The 12633-nt window shown below is 38.5% G+C and overlaps 1 protein-coding gene across 4 annotated transcripts in view; it reads left to right on the top strand.

The window, feature by feature from the left end:
* Positions 1–21: 21 nt before the first annotated feature.
* PPHLN1 (periphilin 1) overlaps positions 22–12633 on the top strand; it is a 70579-nt gene continuing 57967 nt past the window's right edge. For 2 of the 4 annotated variants that reach the window (XM_080392130.1, XM_080392132.1), the window contains exons 1-5: positions 22–137; positions 6384–6431; positions 7938–8029; positions 10941–11120; positions 12048–12109. In XM_080392130.1, coding sequence (XP_080248256.1) covers position 6431; positions 7938–8029; positions 10941–11120; positions 12048–12109 — 335 coding nt within the window. In that variant the 5' untranslated portion in view covers positions 22–137; positions 6384–6430. The remainder of the gene's footprint in view (positions 138–6383; positions 6432–7937; positions 8030–10940; positions 11121–12047; positions 12110–12633) is intronic. The other 2 variants (XM_080392131.1, XM_080392133.1) reach the window with 1 other exon arrangement.

Below are 12633 nucleotides of genomic sequence, written 5' to 3' on the forward strand. Positions count from 1 at the left end.
CCAATAGGCGGTGGCAGTGGTGGGAGGAGGGCGGGTGTTTCCGCTGACGTCTGCGGAGCGCCGGAAGCGGCGGGAGGAGGCTCGGCGCTGGCCCGGGGAGCTGCGTGCCGCGCCGCGGGAGCGAGAGGGGGAGGCGGGTGAGTGGTGGGGGCTGCCCTCTCCCGCGGAGTGAGCTGGCACTTCGTCCTGTCAGAGGCGATCTCGTGGCCCTCCGCTCCGGCCCGCGGGCGGCGGGTTTCCGCTTGGCTGCCTTGCGCGGCGGCTGGCTTTGCGGGGCGCCTGGGGGCCTGCCTTCCCCTCCAGCCGCGCCTCGCCCTGCTTGCGAGGGGCCGCCCTGTGCTCGGGGGGTCGCGCCAGCGTTAGTGAGGCCCGTCCTGAGAGACGGCACCCGGGGCGGGGGGGGCTTTGGAAGCGGCTTCCCAGTGCCTGCACCTGCGGGGAGCCCCTGTCGTGGGGCGGAACCCTTGGCTTACCCGGGTTTCTCAGAAGTTGGGGTGAATGGAAGTGGCGGGACAGGAGGACTGGGCAGGGTTGTCTCCTCTGGGCAGGCGGCTGCGGCGGCAGCACCGACGGTGGCTTCTGCAAACTTTGTCTTTTAATCCTTTTTAAAACCCATGCACGTCAGAATATTTTGATTTTCAGTTTAATCTGTGTTCTTGTTTTGAAAGGAAGGATGCTCCTACTTGTGCATACTTCTGAGAATTATTTCAGACTTTAATAACTGGTAATGAATCTTTAAAGACTGTATAAATCCCATTGTAAAAACTTTCTGTGAGGTGTCTTGTGGGTATGATGGTGCAGCATCAGTATCCTTGTGTTTGTAGAGGGATGAGTAAGACGCGTGTAACTTAGCTGATTTCCTCCGAAGTACTAGAATTAATCTTCATGTTTAGCTTAACAATAGTGTGTCCTGGAATATACGTAAAGTTATTAGTATTCAAATGCTTTTAAGTCTGTTATCCATGGTTCTTTGTTCTCACTCATACTCCTTAAGTATTCTGTGTACATGCATTAGTTTTCACGCATAGTTTTGTAATAATTTTTTATCTCAGGTGTCTGGGACTTAAAGGGAACAAAGACTTTGTCAGAAATACACAAAAAGTTGTAGAAACCCATAGAACCTCTACAGGCAATGAATAGAGTTTGATACAGTGGCTTCCCTGGATGAAATATTCAGTTGCTTGGTACTTTAAAGCGTAAATATTGAAAGCATTGCAGTTTTGACCCATTATGACAGCAGTACAGTGAGCTGATGTATTTTGTTGTCAAAATGTTTGTGCTGCAAGATGGAAAGTCACAGTGGAGGCAGTGATCCATACAGTTGTTTGCATTGATGCTGCTAGTGTAGCAGCCCCATCACAGCCTGGTCTTAGAATCACGGCATTGATGCTGATGAAGGACAGGACGTTGGTAACTGCAGGTGTTCAGGCAAAGATAAGTGCTAATATCAGTCATTGTATTAATATAACCCTCAATGTGTTGCCTCCATTCCTGTTGCTGCGATATATTAAAATGATGTGGTAAGAAAACTGAACCAGTGAGATTGTAAATCCTCATGAGAATACTGCTGTTGTGAATAATTTTATTCAGCTTATACATTTCTAGCTTTTTTCCCTTTTGAGGTGGGAGTTAATTTGACTTTTATGGTCAGATCTCTTTTAAATAATATTTTTTCCTTTTTCTTTTTCTTTTTTTTTTGATTTTAAGTCAAAATTATTGTGAACAGGTCAGGAAGGATTGGAAGAAAGCCTTTTCCTTCAGGTTATTTGGTATATGGGTTGAATATGGCTAGACTCGTAGCAGTCATGCTTCTATTTCTTTTGAAAATCTTATAGTCTAATATTTGTTGTTAGGAAGAGACAGATTCTCTTTGAATCCCTGTTTTTTCCTCAATGCCTCCCTTGCAGTATTTTATGTACTGTTATGATGGATTTTTCCTTCGTTTTTTTTTTTATACTTCTTTTACACTTCTGTTTTTTCGTCTTACCAGTAGAGGACTATGTTTGGTGTTATCTACCTGTTCCAAGTATGGGGGCAGGAAAAGAAAGTTACTCTTTTTTTTACCCCCAAACTCAGTTTTATCTGTTTTGCCTTGTCTAGGTAAGACATACTGGGATATCTTTGAAGCACTATGAAACAGAGCAAGGTGTTAAAAAGATTGGTCAGGATGAGTTTGGTACAATGCTCTGGGTGATGCTCTGTTTGTGTTGAGAAAGGAATGTACTCTGAATAATTAGAAAAGGTTCCACTGACAATGTTAAAGGAATATACTCTGAATAATTAGAAAAGATAAGGTGGGCATCTGAAGGAGATAAAGGGGACCACAGTCAGGAAATCGTTGAACAAAGAAAGTTGAAAGGTTTACTCCACCTAGATCCCACCTATTATGAACAGAATGATTAGATGTCAAAATCAAATGAATATGTATGTAAAGATGTTGTAACCTCTTATGAAAACTATAAAATACCTAACTTTTCACTGAAAACTTTGGAGCTAGTTTATCTGGTGCGAACTGGCTAGCTCCCCAATGTTGCATGAAATAAATACCTTTGCTGCTTAAAGACAAAATTCGTCTCTGAGCAGTTACTCTGTGCTGTTTTGGCATCAACTATCAAATACAGATTCTAATGGTTGGAAGGAAGAGTGGTGTTTTCTGTTTGTCTTTATGTCCTCAAAGCAGAACTGTTGCGAAGTTGGCCATATTTCTAGTGTTACAATTCTCTAAGCATCTCTTCTATGTCTTACTCATACAAAAGTGTTTCTAAGTTTTTTGTGGTTTTTTTTGAGTTTTCCAAAGCAGAGGAGAGACAGAATTGGCTGACACTTGTCAATCTCTGCCATTTGTCAAAGTAACAGTGTAAAACCAGATATATCCCAGTAGCATCAGAGATAATGCAGCTGCTTGCCTCTGCATTTACAGCACTGGCTTGTTTTTGTGCTTTGTTCACGTGTGGCAAGATGTAGCCATTTGGATTAGAAAGCTGTATGTTTTTGAAACAAAAAGGTAGATTCTGCTGAAGGTTGATGGCACATGCTGGAAAATTGTGAATCCTGGAGAGGCAGATATTTCTAGCTGTGATGAAAATGTATGTCTCAAGTGTGTGCAAACAGACAAGAATGGTGTACATAATACTGTGGAATACTGGAGTGCTTTCATATCAGGGATTTTTTTTTTTAGCATACATTATTTAGAAAGAAAAAGAATAAAAAATTAATGACTGATAAGGAGAACCCAGTTGTGCAAAAAATCTAAAGTTTAAGTGACCTAAGGGCTTGAGAATGAAGCCCTTTTTGTATTGCATCAGTTATACTAGCATAGAGCAAGGCATAGTGCTGTGATAATCGGAGCAAAGCCATTGTTGGCAGCTGGCCACAGTGGAGCAGCTTGTACTCCATTAATAGAATGGCTTTTGCATGTGCTGGAGTGTCTTTATTTGACAAAGTTAAGACCTTGTTTTGGGGAAAACAGTCACCTCTGATCAAAAGTAGGAAGAAGTTGTTTAATACAGCAAGTGATTACATGTTATGATATTAAAGAAATATGAACTACTTTTGCTGTATATACTAATAGAAAATAGTCAATATGAGTGACAGTGGTGGTAGGTGTGAAACAAAAACAGATTATTTTTTTAAATCTTTTTAGAATAACTGTACAGAGAGAATAGATGCATCTAAACAGAGTGTAGTAAACTTGAGGTCTGATTTCTTGAATCCTTGTTAATAGAATCTTCTCATATTGATCCAAAGAGTTTAGTTTTTTCATGGTTGTTACTAAAGCTGATAACTTTAGGTCACATCATGTAAGAAATGGGATTTGTTTTCTATAGTAACAGATGAAATGTGCTCAAGGTGCTGCAAAATGCATTTTCCTCCCTTTAAACGTTTAGGTTGTTTGGTCGTCCCCCATCCCATCCCCCTTTTTTTTTTTTTTTTTTGAGGGGGGGGTGTCTTCTGGTATTTTCAAGTGCATCCTTACTTTCTCTCCTTGGTCCCAGCTCAAATTTGCCCATTTAGTCTACTATATAAAATTGGTCTCCTCTTACTTATTTTCCTTACCAGCATTTTAAGCAATGTACTTGATAGTTGACTCATAACTTTCTTAATTTCATTCCTCTAAATGCAAAGTATTCTAATTTCTGAGATTGTATTTTTTTGTTCAGCCTGTTGACTTTTGTGATAGTATATCTCTGCTTATTTTCCAGCTTATGTTTCTGTTTTGTCAAAGTACTGGTGATAATCCTTACTAGTTTCAGAGAGATCCATCAACAGTGATAAAAATAGGAGTGTTTTTATCAGCTTTGCTGCCTGACAGTGTTAACAGTGTGTGTGTTGGGAGAGGGGTCCGCCGGAGTCAAGAAATTACTCTATATGAGTTATGCATCTTGCTCATCTTTATTGGCTTCTAACACTTCTTATATAGCCTCAATACACAAGCATGTTCCCAAAGCAAACTTATAATTGGTTATTAGCCCCTAAGTGTGCGCTGCTCTCACACCACTAATTATCATGATTAGAACAAGCATTCTATCCCTGCAGCTATTTGCGTTAGCTATGTTTTAGCCTTGCGGTTTGCTACTCCCTTTATTCCCATTCCGCTCCCTATCTCCCTTGGCCTTGCACCTGTCTTCCCTAACAGCTGCAGCTTGTTACAGCCATGGCCTGTTAGTACAACAAAGTTACTTGGTCTCAGGATTCAAGAATAGATCAAGGCCACTTTCTTGTTAACTTCAGCACAATTCTAATTACAGGCCTATTCTAATTCCAGGCCTGGATTGTGCAGATCTTTAGGGATTCTATGGCCATGCTTCTGCAGCCATTCTTCTACAAGTGTGTATGTGAATGTCAGTGTCTGCTGCCAGTAATGTGTGTTGGCATGTTGGAGGTGGCTTGACTGACAGCAGCATGATGTGCACGCAAGCTTGCACTTAGCTTCAGTGGCACTTACCTGAAACGTGTTGCTTTTTGAGCATTCTGTTCAGTTAACAATTTCATTAACTGCTGCAGACAGCAGGGCATGGACACTGCTGTGTCAAAATGCAAAAACACCTACTTGAGTACCTCATCTGAATCCAGCTTCTTATATTTGCTGTTGGTCTAAAAACTGAGCGAGGCTTGCCATCAGGTACCAAAGTCTGTGTGTGCGTGAGGAGTGGGTGGGCAGGGGTGGGAGCAGGTGCTGTGGGATGCTCAGGTGCTCTCCATCTGTGGGCAGGTATGGACAGAAGGAATGGTCTGCCTTGGGGCATGAGGGACTAGATGCAAAACTTGATAAAGAGCCCATTATGCTGTTCCAGTGTGATAATTTTGTCATGCCTCATCTAATTCTGTCCCTTCCAGTACATGTGAAACACAGGAGTATTCAGGTACTGTTCTAGGTACAAAGAAAAGGTTTGTGGGGACAGTTTGGAGCAGATAGAGCACTCTCCCAGTGAAGTGGGAAGGAGGGCACAGTGTTGGCCTAAGAACAGTTAATGCATGTATAGCCTCCGGTGTGATTTTTTAAGGCTTTAGCAAAAGTCCCCGAAGTAAGAGAATGAAGAAAAGTTGAGGCAGTTACTGTGAAACTGCCAGGAAGGTGCTTCTGATGGATATATACGTGACTAACAAATATGAGCAATGGTTTCAGAATTAGCAACTGTTACATGGAATGCACTAGAGAGGGCTATAGACCCTCTAGCTCTTGTTCTTACCAAAACCAGGACCAGCCAAACTGTTGGTTTAGTCGGCTTTTGGTTTATAATCTCGAGCTAGATTGATATGGAATGTTTCTTGTTGTGGAATGTACTTACGGTCTGTTATAAAATGTAACAGTGTTTTAAGAAGATGCTGTGGTTCATTTGTACCAGTGGTAGTGTCAAAATCTCTGAACATAAAGACCTACCAAAGGAAAAGCATTTGTTAAATCAAACTTTTCATTAACTTCTCATCATATCCAACTGAGTCTTACTTTTCTCTACTTAATGATATTGAAAGGCAGTTAAATAAATCTAATTTAAGGGACTATATTAAATATTTGTCTGACTGTTTTTAAGAAAGCACTTACAGTAGTTTCCAAAAGCTTTTGCTAACACACAGAAGAAAAACTGAGACTTGAGATAGTAAGAGATGATAAAAGGGAAAGAGGGCTCTGGAATTTATTAGGAAAGTGTTGTATCTGTACTAGTTTGTCGCAGGAAGTTTTTTGATACTGTGAATTCAGCTGAGTCGTTCTTATTCTTTCTTAATTGAAGGTAGTGAGTTACTCTGTACTAATTCAGACAGATTATGGGGACAATCAGTCAAAAGACATAGATTTTTAAGTGTCTGGTTTACTTGAAAGAAAAAATGTACATATGAATATATATGCTTTTTTTGCTAACTTCCATTTCTTCCCTTTTTTGTAGGTAACCGAATGGATCTTCAGAAGCAGACTTGCTAAAACTGACAGAAAAGTAAGTATGTGAGTGTTCATTATTTTTCACAGAAGTATTTATCTGACATAGTGCTGTGCTGTTTGTAGTTAGTAAACTTTTTTCATGTTGATTCTTTATACCTATAATATTTTTATATAGCCTCATAAGTCTATTTCCAGTTCAGTGTTTTTATTTTGTGAAAGTAGATATAATGTTATGTATTTCTTCTTCTGAATACATCCCACTGTTTCTTTTTCTTATTATTTTTAATAGCTAGATATAGCATTGAGAAGGGAAACTTTGAAAAATATAATTCTAGCAATTTCTTATCTATTTTCAACAATGTATAATATAATAATTTGTCACCTTTACAATCATCCAAAAGATTTCACTTCCTCAAGTTTGTGTTGACTAACATAGCATGACTAGAAGCTCTTGTGGTCATGGTTTGTTTTCACCTGTATTTTGTTACTAATTTTGACTTTGAAAGCTACCTTTCTCTGGAAAGAGGAATTTTTGTGTTCTGCTGGCTCCAATTTAAAATAGGAAAAATCTGCATATGAAGAATGCATTTTATTTATGTATTCAAAATATGTAGCTTTGTTCTAACTGCCTGCTGTGTTGTAGCCTCCTTCCAGATGGTAGAGATGATGAAATAATTGTATCCAAGTTATCATATTATATAAAAATGTGGAAATTCTTCTATTTCATGAATAGTAGTTGAACTTTTACCAGAGCAATATCGAAATTTTGTAAGATGCGTGTGTATGAATTTACATGTGCAGCTGGTATTTGCAATATACATATTTCAAAAGAGCTGTTTATTGTATGCATAAGTCCTGTAATTCTACTGATTGTTGCACTCATTTGCAGTTGTTCTTGCACTTACTGTGAGTTATTTTTGCTTAAAGTTCATTGATTACTTTCTATAACTAGGTATTTTTTAACTTTTTTATTTTGAAAGGGTTAGTTTTTTAAAAAATAGTGTACGTATAGGGCTCTTGCACAGTTTGTTATAACAGGGGAAGTCCAGGAACCTTTATTTCTGTGCTCGCTGTTCTTTCATCTATTCATGAGTTTGTGTTGCAGCACTCTCAAAACTAGCCAGCTGCAACAAGGCTTTTACCATCCCATACCAGGTTAACTTCAATAAGTAGTTCCCACACCTTGCCCCAGCACAATCACCAATCCCCCAGAAGGTTTCAAAGGTTCATCTACTGTCCATGCTGTTTCTTCATACTCTTCAGGCCAGTCCACCCCACTTCTTCCCTCTGCTGCATCCTTCTCCTTGTGTCTCCTACCTCCGGGGTACTCTCTCTCCTCCCTCTGCTTCTTCCCAGTCTCTCTTCATTGGCTGCTCCTCTTCCCTACCCCTTAGAGCTATTTAACTACTTAGCAGGAACCTGCCACAGCTGCACCTTGTCCACATCAGCCAACCCACCGCCCCTGAAGCCAGCCCACAGCTGTATGTTATCAATGTTAATTAACCCAGCTTCATTCCTCTACAAGTATGTATTCAGCTAATTGGATTTTTGTTGGCTTTAGTGGCATATCGAAGAGTTGAAATGTGGTCTGAAGGGCGATACGACTATGAGAGAGTTCCAAGAGAACGTCTCCCTCCAAGGATTCATCCTGATGTAAGTGTATAGTATGTTTCTTTAGCATTATATCATTACACTGTACCTATATACCATGACTTGTACCATAAGGGCTGGATTTATGTACATGTTTAAGTTCCTAGTATACCCCAAGTTCTGTTTTTTCTCAATCATTTAAGCCAACAATCCACACAGAGATAACAGTATGCCTACAAAATTAAATCATGTATATTTTTTCAAATCTATTGAACATGTTTTTTAAAAAATTGCATTTGATAATTACACCAAAAAACTCAATTTCTGTATGTTATTAAATACAGGGGTTTTAATAACTTTTGGAAAACCAATGGCCATACTATGTTATATTTTTCCACAGACTTTTTTTTTTTTTTTTTTTATGTCGTTTGATGTGGTGAAATGACTGCTTGTCACCAATGCAGTTTTTTATTATGGTGCTTTAAGTGTAGAATGAAACGCGTTTTCAATATTTGTTATGAATATCCTTGCTAAAGAAGCTGTGATTTGCAGCTTTGTAAGGGAAATGCTTATCAAAAAGTGTGTTGATGGAAACCTACTTTGTAGGGATGGAGAATTCTACTCTTATGTTATGCTTGTAAAAGCAAATGCAGAAGCTATGCTTACTCTGCTGTAGAATAGCTTGAGAATGGTTTTAGAAAATCTCTGTGCTAAAGAGTTGGGTAAAATTATTAATCTTTTTTCTCCCATGTTTGAAGTCTTTAAAGAAGAAAGAAAACAGGGTGTAGCTTTGTCTTTTGAGCTATTGCACTTAAATAGGACTTTTAAGAATACTTTTTGATATTTTTGTTTACATGCTGTGCAATGTACGTTTGTAAAAATAAAAATTCCAGGTACCTGTGCCTGTTATCTGGCTATTCTTTTAACTCTTTTAAATGTTGGGATAGTAGCATAGCTGGCTTGGCATACTTCAAGGGTTCCCTCTACTGTATTTTCAGCTTGGTAACTAGTTACGAGTCTTCTCTATTGAGTGGTGTATTAGTGTTTGGCTACTCTGTGACATTTTTAACTATTTACAGGCAACAACAAAGCTGCTGCATTTCCAGGCACAGGGTAGTTAGTCAGCTGGTTCTCCACAATATTTATCAGTAATAGGACATGAAGAAAGGCAAAATCTATTTTCACAGATATTTTTTTTTAATCAATGTTTGACTTGACTAACGCAGTGCTAATTTAATTTAACCATTATAACAGTGACATTCCTAAATTCTTAGTCTTTCTGGCTGTCCACAGAAGAATGCATGGCATATGCATTATGAAAATTTACTTTACAATTTAAAAGATATGATGCATTCATTTTGATCCAAAAATTAACTAGATATTTCAAGGATAGCTTTATATTACATGTGTTTGGAGCTGGGGATGAAAAGACTAGCTGAATACACTCCTTTACCAGTCAATACTATCCATCTGCACCAAAACAACACCCGTAGTAGCTGGGCAAGCCAAGACCTGTTGTCTGTCTGCCTTACTGAAAGATGTATAGGAAGCTCTTTCTCATGCAGCTCAGCTGATTCAAGGTAGTTGGCAGGCAGTTTCTGTCCTCGCAAGCCTGTGCCATTTTATCTGTCCATGTATAGAGGGCTGACTTTAATTTTGACTGGACAAGTAAAATGGAATTAATTTTATTCAGTCTGTGGATGTGTTTAGCAATTTGCTGGTAGGTTAGTGCATTGGAACTGAGGCATGTCAATGGTACAGAATGAAGTATCCCTTGTTTGAGAGAGCAAGAGACTTGTTCTGATCTGAACTGGGTACTAGTTATGTATCAAGTATAGACTGTAGTAGAAATACTTGCTTTCAGATCCTGGTAAACAACATAAAGTTGCAAGCACTTGACCCAGTTAGCTGTAAGTGGGTACACCTCGGGCTTTCATTTAACTATCCTTCTGTATGTCAGTATAGTTATGTGATGGGGACTTCTGGGTGAGGCTAAAGAATGGAGCAGTTTTATTTTAGCTTCAGAGCACATTTTCTTTGTAAGACACCAAACTAAAAAAAAAACAAAAACCAACAAACAAAAAACAAACTGACGTGTGGAGGATACTGAGTGAGGTAAGGGTAGATCAACCATTATGGCTGTATATGAATGTGTATGTAGTCTCTACTTTGCATCAGTATGGATGTAGGCTGGCTGTGGATTGCCCTCTAGTGAGTTTGTTGGGTGCTCTCTGAAATCAGAACTAACTTTTTTTGCATGACAATATTTAGGAGTTTGTGAATTTAATGTATTTTTCTACAAAAACTACTGGTACATTAGATTGTGACTTCTACTACTGTTAAAAAATCTAGTTTGATTATCTTTCCCCTCCAAATTGCACATGCTAACTCGGGTTTCTGCATTTATAGTTTGTGTTTTTAAGGCTCATGGAAAAAATATCTTGCTGAAGGAGGAAGACTTAAAATATATAATCTTGCATTCATGTTTTAATTTGCTTTTTATTTGCAGTTGATTCATATAATATAATCATATAATGGGCTCCTTGTTCTACAGATGTTACAGGTTTAACTTTCTTTATTGCATTCCTAAGTTAACGTAAAAGTCTCTGAGTATGTATATATGTGTATGTAGCTAGTGCTGAAAAAAAAAGCTGATGCTTAGAAAGTAGCTAATGCTACTGCTTTAAATTTTCAAAAGAAGCTTAAAACCATGTTGAAAATTTTCCTTCTATAATTAAACTTGTAATGCCAAAGGATTGCATCTGAATGGTGTCCAAACAAACTAATTAGATTTAGTAAGTTATTGTGCCATCAGACTGTCATGACTTTTACTGTTTGTTGTTCCCTTGTGCTATTTCAGCTTTAAGATTATTATAGTCCCGTATTATAGAAATAAATTGTTTTTACTTTTGTGTGTTCATTACAGATTTCCAGCTGTTAAAAGCAATATGATTTTTTTGTTGTTGTTGTTTAGGATGATTACCATAGAGTGGTAAATGTTGCGCCCAAGAAACCACCACTTCTTGAAAGACCTGGGGATGGCAATTACAGTCGGTATGATGATTACAGTCACACTGAGTACAGAGACTATGAAGAGGGTCGCAGTTTTGCCCATGATCGAAGAAGTGGCCCTCCACACCGAGGTGTACGTAAGGTGATTCTTCTTACAAGTTTATGATGGTTTTTTTTTTTTTGCATTAGTGCTTGAATACTGAAAAATTCAAATGTTAGTTCAGACAGAGCATTGATGTTACTGCTATTCTGCTGCTATGAACCAAAATAAAGTTAATAGAAAAAACATCCGGCTTTTGATACTTGGTGCTTTTTTGCAGTTACTGTGCTTCTAAGACTCTTGTGATTATATGGTAATAGCTGTTTGCTGCTGCTTAGGATTCCTAGCTCCTCTGTTGACTTAGAAAAGAGCCCTTATCCCCATCTGTGGAAAGCACAGAGTCTGAACTGGGAAAAGTGGCCAGAGGTCCTCTCTGTAGTGCAGTGCAGTTATCTGGATGAATAGAAGAATGATTGCAGAATCCTTCTGTTTAACAAGTCCTTGCACGTGCAGCTTGTTGAATGATGTCTACCTAGCCTTCTAATTGGCACAGTTGTTCACTTGTTTAAATTCTGTCCTGATGTTGAATGCATATTTTTTTCTCCAGTACCTACACTTAAATACAAAATTTATGGTCCGTTTGAAAGGTCATTACTGTTGCTTTCTCCAACCCAGCTATTTGAAATTCTGTAGTTTCAAGCTATTGATGATAATTTACATTTCAATGAGGAATTTTTTTCTTTTTTTTAAGTCATGCCTATGTGTATAGCTTGGAAATTTTTTTATTTTTTCTGTTTTTTACAGTATTGCAAAGTTGTTCTCTTTAGTAATGATAGAGGGGGGAATATAAGAGGAATGGGGTAGAGTGAATAAACTGAGAAAGAACTTGCTGTGAATAATTGATACTTTCTTTTAGCTCATTAAATACTTCGGTTTTGCAGTAAATAAGTAGCATTTGGCAACTAACTGTACCTGACATCTGATGTTTAGATACATGTCACACAGTTGTTCTACATGTGTGTTTTACAGGATGAATCGGGTTACAGATGGCCAAGGGATGATCATCCTATAAGTCGGCAGCCTGAGTACAGGTATTTTATAAGACTTTACAGTGGTGTCCTGCATGGACTGGGGCTATTTAGGCCATTTTTCTTTGTTATCAAAACAGTTTGTAGAGCAGAGCAGTGAAATAGCAGGGATGTAGGAAGGGACATTGTTGAAGTAAAAGATGATAGCGGAAAAGTGGTTTCTAGTTCTGTTGTTTGAAATGTGAATTAAATAAATGGTATGACGTGAATGTCTCTGTTTTAGTATTTGTTTAGTAAGGGTAGAAGGCATAATGAGGGCATCTTTAGGATATTAGCCTGGGACTGTAAGAAATTTAGTGCATCTCCCTGGTTAGTCACATTTTTTACACGACTTCAGTGAATTCTTTGGTCTAATATTTGCTTCCGTGACTGTAGTACCTTGAGGCCTCAATACAGTGGAGAGACACCTGTGCCATTTTGAAGGCTGGTGGGGTGGATGATAGGATCATGAAGTTCACCATAGCCTTGTTCTGACCTCCCTGTTTTCTCAGCTGGACTGATGAGTGGATATTTCCATTGTACATTAT

Source organism: Falco punctatus (genome assembly GCF_963210335.1).
Source record: "Falco punctatus genome assembly, chromosome: 6".
NCBI lineage: Eukaryota > Metazoa > Chordata > Aves > Falconiformes > Falconidae > Falco > Falco punctatus.